Source organism: Cynocephalus volans, chromosome 9 (genome assembly GCF_027409185.1).
Source record: "Cynocephalus volans isolate mCynVol1 chromosome 9, mCynVol1.pri, whole genome shotgun sequence".
NCBI classification, from domain to species: Eukaryota; Metazoa; Chordata; class Mammalia; order Dermoptera; family Cynocephalidae; genus Cynocephalus; species Cynocephalus volans.
Window position 1 is genome coordinate 59411156 of NC_084468.1, and position 14833 is coordinate 59425988.

General features: G+C 33.7%; 1 protein-coding gene across 1 annotated transcript; it reads right to left on the reverse strand.

Annotated features, from left to right (window-relative positions):
- Positions 1-248: 248 nt before the first annotated feature.
- LOC134385592 (sulfotransferase 1E1-like) lies at positions 249-14468 on the reverse strand. The gene is made up of 7 exons (XM_063107289.1): positions 14321-14468; positions 12362-12487; positions 11482-11579; positions 9186-9312; positions 7482-7576; positions 2269-2449; positions 249-361 (listed from the first exon to the last, which is right to left on the reverse strand). The coding sequence occupies exons 1-7, from the start codon at positions 14466-14468 to the stop codon at positions 249-251; spliced, it is 888 nt and encodes a 295-aa protein (XP_062963359.1).
- Between the last annotated feature and the right edge of the window lie 365 nt (positions 14469-14833).

Sequence of the window (14833 nt, forward strand, 5' to 3'; positions counted from 1 at the left end):
GAAAGAGAAGAGGAAGAGGAGGGGAAAAAAAACAGAATGAGGGAGGGGAGGGAGGAAAAGAAAAAAGAAAAAGAAATAAAATTTAAAAGACAATACAGAAAAAATCCTTTATATGAATATATGAAATAATATATGGACCTGACCCATTATCCTTCACATGACTCCTTCTCTACCAATCTAAAATTTTAAAAGTGAAGAATGATGAGAAGAAATTTAAAATTTTAGGTATATGTGAGAAAAGAAAACTCTTAGATCTCAGTTCTAAACTTCAATGTACACTCGTTCATTTGCTGCTCATAGTGAAGATCAAATCTTTCATTCAGGGCTACTGTAAAGTGATTCTTCCAGTCTCCTGTAATCCCTATAACAAAAAAGAAAAAACGTAAATATTGTCTTCAAGCCAGAATCATGAAGTTTTCTAACATTTGCCATTTTCATTAACACCTGAGCAAATTTTATTCTTGTAATCCTCAATTTTAAGAATAAAATGTATACCAAAAATAATAGTTATTTGAGCTTAAAAAGATGAATTTGTCCTGATCAGTTTTTAAAAATAGCAAATTTCATTCTCTGATTCTTCTCTGTCATGCTGCTTCACTTAATCACTTCATTTTTTTTTTTTTTTGCTTGTAATTTCCCCTGAAATATTGGTGCTCCCAGGATGAAACCCATGTTTTACCACTCCCAAGGTCAATGCTGATAACACTCCATCCACACTTATGCTTCTGTGTCCAATTGCCTACATGATGTTGCCACCTGGATGCTGTGCAAGTATCCCAAGTTCAATTCAATTAGTTCAAAAATAAGTTTTATTTATTTATTTGTGTGTGTGTGTGTGTGTGTGTGTGTGTGTGTGTGTGTGTGTGTGTGTGTGTGTGTGTGTGTTTGGCTGCCCCGTATGGGGATCCATAAATTTATTTCCTTTCCCACCAAATTGTGTTTTCTCTGTGTACTTTTTCATAACATGATTAATGGCAACACCAGGTATCCAAAGCATTAACGTGGACATTATCTCTTTGATCAAAACATCTAATTCATTATTTATATTCAGACTCACTTTGTATCCATTGCTTCCTCTCCACTTCTGCTTCCCCTGCCAATTAGGGGACCTCCTTGGGGTTTCCCACCTGTGTGATTACCTTAGTCTAGCAGGCTCTTCCCTTTTGCTTTTCATCACATATTTAATGCTCCCTTTGAAGAAGAAAGTCGCCTTTTATACTAAATTAGTTTTTAAATTAGTCAGTAGTTCACTTGCCCTCTTGCTCAAGGAGCTTTAAACTTTTTCACTGAAATAATCCATAGAGCAGAAGATAGAAAATGTGTACCCTGAAAACCAGGTAGGGTCTGAGAGTATAGCAGTAAGCATCCTTCTGCAAGCATGACGATTATCTTAAATCCCGTGTTTTATCTTAAATATATATGTAGACATTTTGGAAAAAGAAAATTAAAATATAACCTGAGAATTGACTCTTTTTTCAAGGGCTCTGTGTTTTTTGCCCAGTGGCAGAATTGTTATTTCTGTTATTTTAATAATTCCCTGATCCTCTCACTGACAATTTGCTCTGAAGAGCAAAATTTTCTCTATTCTGTATCTGCTTCCTCGCATGTCAGTAAAAAAGGATGTCTCGATACTTTGCACTTCCTACGTACCTCTGCACTTACAATCTGACTATATCTCACCAGGTTATGTCTCCTCCCAAACTGAATTTCACATCATTGTATTTTGATAGTTTTGCTAAACAGAGATGTATTTGAATTCCTGCCTTTACTGCTTTGTTTTGAAAAGTTTGTCACTTAAGAAAAAGCTGACTAATTGGTCTAAGCTTATTTCTTCATCTCAAAATAAGATGACAATAGACACTTTATTCTGCATTTCTGGCTAGAACTCAAAGAAACAATATACATATAAGGTATGGTACGTGTGCAGCACCAAGGCACATACACTTAGTAAATAATAGTTAGTGAAGTGTGGTATTATTGCTGGTGCTAAGGTTGGGGTGTCTGCTGGTCATTCCTAATATAATATGTTGCATATATTAAATAATTAACAAGTAATAGTAATTTATTATAAACACTGTTAGTAGTAGTAGTGTTTTGTGCCTTTGCAGAACTGGTAAGTCAATACAGAGGGTGCTTAAATGTGAAAGAGCACTAAAGAAACATAATCTGGGTCCACAGGTATTAATAGATCTCAACAGTTTTTTGCCTATAATGGTGTCAACTTGTGACTTCCTAAAGCACCAGAGGTAAACCACATGACTTCCTCACCCTTTCTTATGAAGGGTGTCACTTTTTGGTTTATGACTTCGTCTGGTACTGTTGTATAATTGGTACATGGATTGTTTTTCATCTCCTGGAATAAAGTGTGTTGTACGATCTTTTCCACAAGCTCCTCTGATGGCTTCCTTCCCAGGAACCGGATCAATTTTACCACCTCTTTTCTGATATCCTAAGGAGAAAAAAAATATTTGAAGACCAAATTGCTAAAATTGCTAACATTAAACAAATTGCTATTTGGATTTAAAGAAAAAAAGACAGAAAACCTTTCTTTTTTCTTTTTCTTTTTTTTATTCCCCGCTGATATTGGAATTAGACTTCTAATGAGGAAAAACACTTCTTGCCGAAGTGGCTTTTTTAAAAAACAATTCTAAGCATAATTCTCCTCATTCATAAAATGGATATAAAAGATTCTTCAAAAATTGTTAGAACTAAATTACATGATGTTTGTAAAATGCTTACTGTAGTCTTTGATGCAAAGTACAAGCTCAACAAATATTATCTATGAAAATGAATACAAATTCTCTAAGACTACAGTCCCCTGTGACAGATCAAGTTTGGAGGATGAAAATATGCAGACAACTTTCAATTTTCTCCTAATTTATTGGTGTAATTAAGGAGAAGCAAAGGAACAAAAATGATTAAGGCATTAAAAAATCAAACACTCCACATGGAACATCAGATGTATATGCACCACAGCTACAAATTTCTGTAGCATACCGTATAATTCAGCTAAATCACTCAATGCGACTATTTGCAATACCAACTGCAATGTTTATTCTCACATGTATTTCTCTCTGTGCACAATGCTGTTTCCAATTCTCTACTCACAAATTACAGCTGCCTTTCAAACTTCAGCTTACCTGTTACTTTTACTACATACTGGATGCTCCCCCAACCTCATTGAAGTTTAAATCCCCATTGTAGCTGTTAAGAGGGTGGAAAATCCTATTATGGTAATTAAAAGGTGGCGCCTTGAAGAGGTGATTGGATTATAGGATCACACCATAGGGAATGGATTAAAAATGGTGGTCATGGGCATGGTTTAGAGGGCTTTAAAAGGGGAGCATGAAGGGTGTCTCTCTCTCTCTCTCTCTCTCTGCTCTCTCCTTCCACCATCTTGCAAAATGAGACCCCTGGGTCACTTTTGCCACCACCAAATGGACTTTGGATTTCCCAGCCTCAGAAATTGTAAGCAACAAATTTTGTTTTCTTTTTAAATCACCCAGTTCCATGTACTTTGTTGTAATCCACAGAAATTGACAAAAACAACTTTCTTTAGGATAATATCCTTGACTATCCCAATTTTAGTTAGATGATCTTATTTTTGATTCCAAAAATCCTAATATAAATCTATTGTACCATATGTGTATTTTTGTATTTTTGTATTTATTTGTTTATATCACTCAAAAGATCATGCCTATACCCATAATGTTATTATATCTTGTTCTCTTTCTATTTGATACAGTGTAGAAAGAAGAAAAATGTAATTTATTCATTCTTAGGTGATTGATTCAAATTTTAAACATGGTCACCATTGACCAAAATAGGTAGTAAGTGGACATGGACAATTTGGGGTAGAGGAGGAGAATTGGATTAACTAATAAATTTTGTTTGAGTTTCAAATTCATTAAATGTCTTCAATATTCTAGTTAAAGAACACAATATTAGATAATATAAATGACTGCTTTTCTTATTCAAATTTGTTGTGTTAAATTCTATAAAAAATAATCTTTCAATATCTAAAATATTATTCATGATTTTATTTTTACATATGTGCTCATCAAAGCAACTCTAAAACTACTGCAACACTATAGAGGATTTTAATAATTGTTCAAATATGTGAAGAAGAATGTATGTTGTTGCTTTCTTGGTGTTAGTAAAGGATGAGAGAAGATATTTGTCAGCACTTCATAAAGAGACCCAGCATTTTTTCTATATTTTTTTAAAATTACGAGATATTTAATTACCTTCTTTAAAAAATAAAACCGAAGAAGCATCCATCACCTATTACCCAACATATGGACTAGAACATTCACAGTTTTCTTAGTTTTTCATTTGCACTCCTTTCACTCTCCACACCAAATCCCTCCCATATACACACATAAAACAAAAGAAAAAAAATTGTGTGTGTGTGTGTGTGTGTGTGTGTGTGTGTGTGTGTGTGTGTGTGTGTGTGTGTGTGTGTGTGGCTGGCCAGGCTGGCCAGTACAGAGATCCAAACTCTTGACCTTGGTATTATAACACTACACTCTAACCAACTGAGCTAACTAAGTGGCCAGCCTTACTTTATAGTTTTCAAATGTATGTATGAGTTCCTAGATAACCCATAGTTTGGCTTTACTCAATTGATGTGGGTATTTGACATTTATTTCCTTTCATTGCAATATAATATTTAATTATAAGAAAATAAAACACATTATGTATTGATTCTTAGGTATATGTATATTTAAGTTGTTTTTAATTTTTATGGTTATGAAGAACACTGCTTTGAAGATTACTGTGCATACAACCTACTATACATGAGCCAGAGTTTCTCTAGAATATACAGCCAAGAGTGAAATTTCTGGGTCTTAAGTGCATGTTTGCTTTTGCTAATTAAAGACAAATTGTTTCCACAGTGTTTGTATCTTTTTTAACTTCTATTGGCTGTGTGTTACTTCTCACTGATGCACATCCTGACTAATATTTGTTATTGCCAGATTTTTTAATTGCTGTCAGTCTGATGGGTGTGAAATGGGCATCTCATAATAATTTTTATTACCCTGATTATTAATAAAGCTAGATAAAAATTAGATTATGAGGAAATTTTAAGGCCATTATACTTTTGTATATTGCTATTTCATCATTCTCTTTACTCTCTTTTTATAGACGTTTGAGTTGATATATGTGAAACCTGATCACTCTATCATATAAATCTATTATTCTTTTTTAAGTACTCTATTTATCTTACTGTGCTACATTCTGTGGAATTTCCTCAGTTCTATCTTCCACTTCACCAATTCAATATTTAGCCATATCTGATCTGTTATTTAACCCATCTCTTAATTTTCTATTTTTAAATCTTTAATATCCTTACAAACTCTATTTAGTTATTTCTTAGGAATATTTACTTAAAAATTTATTAGGAATATTCATGAGATACAAAACTAATTGTCACCCCTCCTTCCCATGATGTGAGGGCCAGATTCATATTGGAGGCATACCCATTACCAGAAATTACTATTGTACACCTTGTCCCCACCCAATTTTCCCCCAACCTCCCTTCCCCTCCCTCTCTGCCCCCAAGTCCACTTTGTAGCCCTAGGAATCTTCCCCCCCTCTGTAAGACCATGGCACTACTGTGGTCTTTCTTTCCTGCCTTCCTTTCTCTCTTAACTCCCACATACGAGTGAGCACATGAGGTATGTATCCCTCTGTGCTTTGCTTATTTCACTCAACATAAGTTTCTCTGGGTTCATCCGTGTTGTTGCAAATGGTAGTATTTCATTCTTTTTATGGCAGAATAGTATTCCACAGTGTATATATACCACAGTTACCTTATCCAATCATCCATTGATGGACATTTAGGTTGGTTCCATATCTTGGCTATTGTAAACACAGTCGTGATGAACATGGGAGTTCAGGTAGCTCTTCGACATGTTGATTTCCATTCCTCTGGATATATACCCAGAAGAGGGATTGCTGGATCATATGGAAGATCTATCTGTAGTGGTCTGAGAAACTTCCATACTGTTTTCCATAGTCGCTTTACTAATACACAGTCCCACTAACAGTGCAGTACTGTTCCCTTCTCTCCACACCCTTGCCAGCATTTGTTATTCACTGTCCTTTTGATCATAGCCAGTCTAACTGGAGTGAGGTAGTATCTCAATGTGGTTTTAATTTGCATTTCCCTGATGACTAGTGATGTTGAACATTTTTTTTTCATGTATCTGTTGGTCATTTGTATGTCTTCCTTTGAAAAATGTCTATTCAGCTCCTTTGCCCACTTTTTAATTGGGTCATCTGTTTTTTTATTATGTAATTGCTTGAGTTCTATGTGTATTGTAGATATTAATCCCTTGTCAGATGCATAGTTAGCTAAAATTTTCTCCCACTCTGTAGGTTGTCTTTTCACTCTGTTGATTGTTTCCTTTGCTGTGCAGAAGAATTTTAGTTTGACATAGTCCCATTTGTTTATTTTTTCTTTTTCTGCTTGTGCTTTCAGGCTCATGTTCATAAAGCCCATGCCCTGACCTCACTGGTAAAGTGTTTCATCTATATTTTCCCTTAGTAATTTTACAGTTTTGGGTCTTATACCTAGGTCTTTAATTCATTTTGAGTTGGTTTTAGTGTATGGTGACAGCTACATATCTAGTTTCATTCTTGTGCATATGGATATCCAGTTTTCCCAGCACTACTTGTAGAAGAGGCAATCTTTTCCCTAATGTAAATTTTTGTTGCCTTTGTCCAATATTAGATGGCTATAAGCCTGAGGAGTGATTTCTGGGTTCTCTGTTCTACTCCACTGTTCTGAACATCTATTTTTATACCAGCACTGTGCTGTTTTGGTTAGAACAGCTTTCTAGCATAATTTGAAGGCAGGCAGAGTTATGCCTCCAGCTTTATTTTTTTGCTCAGGATTGCTTTGGCTATTCAGGGTCTTTTGTTTTTCCATGTGAAAGGTAAGATTTTCTTTCCATTTCTGTGAAGAACATCACTGGTATTTTAATGGGGATTATATTGAATCTGTAGATACTAGCTATTTCTTTTAAAATCTGACGTGTCAATTTTAGTAGCTTTTTGTTTCTATGTGAATTTTTAAATTATGTCCTTATTTCTTTAAACATATTAAGCATAGTTATTTCATAGTCCTTGTCTGATAATTCCAACATCTATAGATTTGAAGAACACTTGACTCTTTGCCCATGGTGATTTCTTGAGTGTGTGTGTGTGTTTGGATGTATGTTATTATTGTCATTGTTCTATGAACTCAAGTTCTTTTAAATTTTATCTTTGGAAATTTTTTGAGACTTGGAATATTTTTATTTACTAGCTTCTAATCTGTGCTAAAGTATCTAGATTACTGTGGTATTTTCCTTTTAAAACTTTTGAAGGTGGCTGCCATCATTTATATAAATGCAGATTTTTGTATCCAGAGTGTTGTTAAATTCTAACATCTTAGAAATTCCTAAGTTGTTTACATGTTTTCAGTTTCTCACCTCTTTCATGTCTTCATACAAAATAAACAGCACACATGGATTGTTTCTCTCTTCCCACCAAGATATTACATGTTTAAACCAGGAGCCGTAAGGAACTGAAATTAGAGAGAAAAACAATGTAAATGCATGTTCAAACAACAATAGCAATAAATAAGTATAAATAAAGATCATGAAATGGGAACTAGTAGATCAGCCCTACATCTTAAGCAAATTTCTCTGCAACAAGAGAGCCAACGTACATTGAATAATCCATGTACAGAAATACATTGTCAACTTTTATCATTATGACATGCTCTATGACACAGAAAAAAGCGAGGGAAGTCCTCCTCTCATCAATTTGATTCAGAGTTTATATGAACATTTTTGAAACGTGTGTGTGTGTGTGTGTGTGTGTGTGTGTGTGTGTGTGTGTGTGTGTGTGTGAAATCAGATTGTTAGAAAAGAGAGTTGAATTAGTGGAACAATCAATAGTCTTATAGTCAGAAGAGTTCAGTCCAGATGTCAAATTTACCATTAACAAACTAGCTTTGGCATCTGAATCTAATAACTATGAGAATTTATCATCCTACTAATAGTTTAGATGATAAGGGGGTGTTCTCTTAAGGACCTTTAGTGTCATTCTCACTCCAGAAAATTTAAAGATTTTGAAGATACTGTGATATGCAATGGTATCTCTTCCCTTCTCTTTCCCATCTCTTACCTATATATAAGTATTTTATACAGTTAAAAGCTGACAAAATAATATAATGGTGTGTGAGTTGAAATGTTCAGTTTTGCATTGTCATAGTATACTTTCTCTGTTCTTTGACTCTATTAGGCAATTTTTCTTTACAGAAAACGTTTTAAATAATATTCATAATGATCTTATTCATCCCTTTTGTACAGATGCAACATTATTTTTCTCTGCCCTGCAATGTGGGTCTTGACAATCTCAAGGCATATGTTTTATTCACAATGCTCCAGCATATTGTTTTCCAAAATGTAGCACTGAACCCAAAACACACATATCTTATTTTTGTTATCTTCTATGGATATAAATATGACATTATTATTTTTCTTTACAATTATTACTACAGGAGTAGATTGGCCTCCTTCAGTACTAAGCTACCCTGCATACTTTTCCCTTAAATCTAAACATTTAGTTGCTTTAGACTAAGTGTTTATTTAAAAAGTATATCTGCTTGAGTAACTCTGTACTTGTCTGATAAATCTGATTGAAATATTCAGATTGTGCACTGGGTAGAATGAGCTAAAGTTTTGTAGATATTCAGACTTCTTTGTAAATTCTGGTTCCATTTAGCACCAGGCATTTTTCTTGGAAACAAATGGGCATTCCCTCTCCTCTCTTCCCTCCCCCATCCCTTGTTCAATGGAGTTGTAATAACACGTTGTGAAATATTTTTCTAATACAAAGAGACAAAGCAGATATTTGGACACTGAGTCTCAATCTTAGGAAAAATTGCCACCTCCAACACCTGAAGACACTTCTATATATTTGTTTTTAGGCATTGGACAAGATTCCACAATTTGCCTTTCACATCTGGAAACCCTGTGGTTGCTCTCAACCTCAAGGGCTTTTAGAACGTCTGTGTTCTGACTAAGGATCAGGAAAGGCAATACACCAGAACAGATAAAAATTTTTGCTTGGAGATGTTATTTGTATCACTTGCCCTGAAAAATTGAGAGAACAGAATACATTCCTACCTTCTCCTTGCATGAATTCCTCCACAAACTCTGGAAAAGATCCAGGATCTGGATAAGAATTTATCATTTGAAAGAAATAATAATTAGAAACGGCCACATCCTTGGCATTTCGGCAAATGTAGATGATCTAAGAGGATGAAATCGTATGTTAAATTACTTAATATTTTTTCAAACATAGTCTCATCAAGATTTAAAAAGAAAGCATTTATGTTTTCAACTAAAAACATAATATATATTCATTACAAAAAAATGTATAAAATATATAAAATTATAAAGATGACCCCTTCAGTAACCTGAGGTGACAGCAGCATTTTTTAGTGCTGTTCAGTGTTTGTTCTCACCTTCTGTTTTTATGTGATTTTCACATGTAATGCCTCATTTGGGTGTCACAAATTCTATCACCACAAATTGTGCCGGTTAGATTATTATTATCCACAATTTGTAAGTAAAGACACTAAGCTGAAATTGAATGAGAATATATCATTGATAGCAAATCAATGAGAGTAAAGAATTTGGTAAATCACTCAGTCAACAGTGCAGTCCTCTGGTCTTTATACTCTACAAACCACCATTCTGCATCCTGAAGAAAAAAAAGAGTCCTGCTGTTTCCTCACTTGCAATATTGAAGGGGGTGGGGGACAAATGTAGCTTAGATGCACTTTAATTTTAGTGAAAATATAATCTCCCCCAACATCTTGTTGAATTTCTATTTTATATATAGAAGAAACACCGTGAATTAGTAATCAGGAAGCTTTTATTTGCTAGTTCTGGCACTAAGAAGTTCTATCCTCTTACAAAAAGCATCAATCATATTGGACATAAATTTTCTCTCCACAAGTGAGTTATGTCAGATAGGCACAGAGTCCTCTAGGTATGATACTCAATTCTGCAGGAAAAGATCTGTAAAAGTAAACTCCAATTTCCTTAAATAAGAATTTGCCATTTGAAATAAATAATAAGAAGAAACAGCCACATCCTTGGCATTGCGATTTTCCATTAAGGTCTTCCATTTCTGTCCTCAGGCAGATAAGCTATGCCATCGAAGAAGGCTGCTTTTGACCTTCCACTGTTTACTGAATATGATGCCCTTATGTATGCATTGTGTATGCATTATGTATGCATTGATTTCAGCAGGATGCATATTGTCTTTGGAATTTGGGGGCATGTCAAATATGCTATGTAACATCAGAGTACAAAATGGAAATGTTTTATGACTGTGATAGATCCCCCTTTCTATTAGTGATGACTGCATACTGTACTTTTAATATCTCATGTGTTTTGCATGGGTCATATGGTATCCTAATAAAGCTACGAAGGTTTTGTGGAACAGTATCAGTGATCCTACACTTCATGTCTTGCCTGTTCTTTGAGGTTATACATAACATTCTTTCTAAAAAGCAAAACTGATCATGCAATACATCAGTTTCATAGATCTACAACTCCTTATTACTATTGAAGTAGAGTCCAAACTTCTTAACTTGGTTTCTAGCACGTCTTATAATCAAGTCCTAGCTTATCAATCTTCACTCATCCAGCCAGCCAAACTGAACTTGTTTTATATCTCCCCTTGGGTTGCCTTTGAGTTTACATAGACTAACTCCTATGCTTCCTTCAAATATCAGCTGAGATGTTACTCACTTCTAGATGCCTTTCCTGCCCCCAGTGTCTGCGTTAAAATTCTTCTCTTGCTTGACATATGGTACCTCCTACATTGTCTGTTTATTTATCTCTTTCCTACAATGGACTGTGTATTCATGAAAACAAGAACTGCATGTGTTTTATTGGTAGGTTCCAAGCACATGACATGCACTCAATAAACAATTATTATATGATATTTGTCTGGTTTATTATTTTTAGATCATTTGCATCTCTCACAGTGTAGAGTACAATTTTTTGCAAAAGGAGAATATTTAATATGATCAATAATAACAACAAATACAAAAATATCTACCATTTACTGTTTAAAATATGCTAGGCACTATGTCAAGAACTTTACAAATATTATTTCATTTAATCCTTATAACAACTCTATGAGAAAAATACTATTACTATCCTTCTTTTACAGATGATGCTTACAGAATTTAACTGTTTTTTTCCAGAGTTACTTCTGGCAAATGGCAGAGTTGGAATTGAAATCTAGATTTTCTTACGATACTGATTACAATCCACATTTATGGAATGTCTATGGATTTAATGAAAGAATAAATAAGCAAGTATGTATAAGATGTATCTGAATTGATCATTCTAAAATTTCTTTGAGGTGAACAAAGTTCTGAGAACACTTGATTCTGATTACCTTACAGTTCTTTTCCCAAAATGAGGCTGGAAAAAGTTCACGTGGCAGATGAGTCTTCAATATTCTGGGAGATACCATCTCATTTAATTGTTTTACTCCTGATTTTTAAAAAATTAAAGGTTGGACAATTTCCAAAATTATATATACTTATATGGATTTGTATAGACATTTTAAAAACAGAAGTAACTTTAAGATTCTATATTGTGTTCGTAATAATAACACAAACTTACTATGAAAGAAATGTAGATAGGAAAAATTACAGAGGGAAAAAATAAGATCAAATAAGATTTCACCTGGGAGAAATCATTGTTAACATTTTGGTAAGCAAATTTCCTCATAAATATATGTACATGCTCAGACTCACAGCCATCTTAATACCACACACACACATGGAAATTTTGATATCTTCTAATTGACTTTTCTACTCAATATATTATATGCAAACTGCAAAGTCAAACACGTCCAAAAATCTTTAATGATTTTATAGTGTTATGCAACTTTTAACTCTTCTTTTGCTGATTAACATTTGTTTCTAATTTTCCACAATATATAAAGAATCTGTGATGATTTGTATATGCTCTTGAAATTTTTATGGGTATTTTCTCAGTATTTAGAGTATCACATTCAGACCACAGAGAAATAAATGCTCACATATTGGTAGGCACTGCTAAAAGCATGTAAGAACTCTCCTTAATCACTTTATTCTAGACACATGCTATACTATAAACCCTGCCAAAATTTAATTTTAAATTTATATGCTCTCCTATGTAGAATACTTAATACTAATCACTACTCTTGCTTACAATATCTTTGCTTGCACCATACATATTCACACCTTAGAATATATGCATATTGCTTTTAAAATCAATTTGAACATTACCATTCACAAATTTTTCCTTTCTGCATTCCAGGAAAGGTATTCGATTAAAAATTACATCTTCTTTGCACTTTTCCACATCACCATCTTTACAGATCAGGTATATAATTTCGCTAGCCCACGTAGTACCTGTAAAAATTATACAAACCTGAATTCCCACTGACCACTCAGGGCTGACGATGAGAGTGCTGGATTTATGGATGGACAAAATAGGAAGATACCTGTGCAATATTATTTTAAGGGTGTCCGAATAGCCATAAGTCTCAAAAAATACTTCCTCTAATATTTTATCTTGTAGGACCAAAACATACAATTAATAAATAAGGGCAAATATTATAGTAAGGCACACCTGGGAGATGTGTCCCATTTGCCCATAATTAATTGTGACATTTTGCAAACTGATAACAGTTTTGGACTTCAATTTTTACATCTAAAAAGAAAGGAGGCTTGAATAATAGGTAATGCATGCAAGCATGCTTTCGACCACAAACTTTACTGATAACTGAATATTCTGCAGGTTGGATCCTACTTCAGAAAATGTAGAAAAGGATAAATCTGTTACATGTTCTATGGTGACTGAAGGCCCTTTGAAAAGTTAGAAACATTTTACACTTCTTTTTTCTTTAGATGCTATAATATAGGTGAGCACAAGGATTTAAATTATTGCAAAGGAGGAATATATAACTCAGTGTGCTGCTGCTTCTGTTGCTGTTGCTGTCATGAAGCTTTAACAAGAACTGCTTTCAAGAGGATGTGATAATTGAACTTAGCCTTAATAAATTACTCATATAAATTCATCAGTTGTGGGAGGTACAGAAAAGTCCTACTAGGCAGAAGAATAGTCTCTCGCTCTCTTTTTAAAATAAAGGTTGGATACTTAAGAATGGTATAGAGGTGAGGAAAAAAATTGGAAGTAGACTGTAAAACTTAAATCAAAAAGTCTACATGAATAGATGAATGGGGCCAGGACTACAAAAAGGCAAGCAGATGGCAAGCATAAAATGTCTTGCAGTTCATGCTAAAGAGCTTGTGTTTTTAGAAACACTATGAATAAGCATTGGCATTCCTTAAGCAAGAGAGCAAGATTAGCAGGATTGTGCTTTAGAAGAATTCCTCTAGTGGCATTATAAACAGTAATGAAGCAAGGCATCGATAAGGAGAGAAACAAGAGACCCTGTAAGAGGTTGACTGTGACACATATCTATGAGACAAAATGCGCAAAATATTTTGATTGTTTGCATACGGGCAATGAAGAAGCAAGAGGAATTGAGTCTAGAGTAGCTCTCAGTTTTCCTCTTCAGATGACTGGTATTATGCTGCCTTTGGTCAAGACAGGAAAGAAAAATGGTAGAACAATTTTGGAGTCAAAGTAGCCAAAGTTACTATTTGACATATTTATTTTTATATACTACATGCAACAACTAGAAAGAGAAGTGTGGATTGGACTGTCCTGATTTCTAAAGATCTATGATTGTAAGACTCAAGAACCATGCTTAACAGTTGAGGTAATCTCAAAAAAAAAAAAAAGACTTTCTTTAAAAAAATGTTTTTTTGATAGACTTAAAGAAGAGGAACTGGTTAGCTGAAAGAGAATTTTAAAAGATCTGTAAAAAGTGCTTATTTTTTGTATGTACAACAACATTAATGACATAAGGTAAACATAGTTTTAGTTTGAAATTTTTGTTATGGGATAGATATAGATTTGTCCATCTGTATTACAGAAGTTTCTAATGTGGTTAACAACATTTTCCAATGTAATGTTGAAGTTATAGGAACCAATTGTTGTCACGGAATAGAGCTATAATATATTACTTTTTCTATATATCAAAACTATTACATCTTTCCTTACTTAATATGGAGAGCATATATATAAAAAAATGAGCAGCTTAATATTTACCATTCAAGGTGGGCTTATCATTTCTAGGTGAAAAGGAACGACTTCTACTCAAAAAGGAGACTTACCAGATCTAGGATAGGTGACAATGACAATATCATCTGGTCTTGCCTGGAATGTTTCCACATCATCCCAATGTTTGACAAAATCTTTATACATTAAGATTCCATGGACTTTATCAAAGTTTTCACAATAATCGTATTTGGAAGAATCCATCATAGAGTGGTACACTGAAAAGAAAAAAAAAGGTCTGTTTTACACTTTATAATGTTTTAATATTAACAATAACTATGTATATTAAGGTCCCTCTAGGTGTCTAGCACTTCTTATCTGTTGCACATTGGGGGTAAAACACACTAAAGTTGTATATGATATAGTCTTGGTGCTTGAAGAGTTTCTACTACTATTAGGAAGATAAGTCTAACATATAAAAGAATTTTTAAAAACTACAAGGCATTTTAAAGTAAAATGCTTAAAACTAAGTAAAAATGTGGGATATAAATAGTACATTTTATAATGAATTAAAACAACAGAATGTTTGGTTTCTGTCAAAATTGATGGGGCATGTAAAAAACCTAAGA

Coding starts and splice junctions, on each gene's coding strand:
- LOC134385592 (XM_063107289.1), bottom strand. CDS start 14,468: ATGGATTCTTCCAAATACGATTATTGTGAAAACTTTGATAAAGTCCAT. Junction 12,488..14,320: donor TGTCACCTATCCTAGATCTG/GTAAGTCTCCTT, acceptor TAATTTTTACAG/GTACTACGTGGGCTAGCGAA. Junction 7,577..9,185: donor GGAATTCATGCAAGGAGAAG/GTAGGAATGTAT, acceptor CTCTAATTTCAG/TTCCTTACGGCTCCTGGTTT.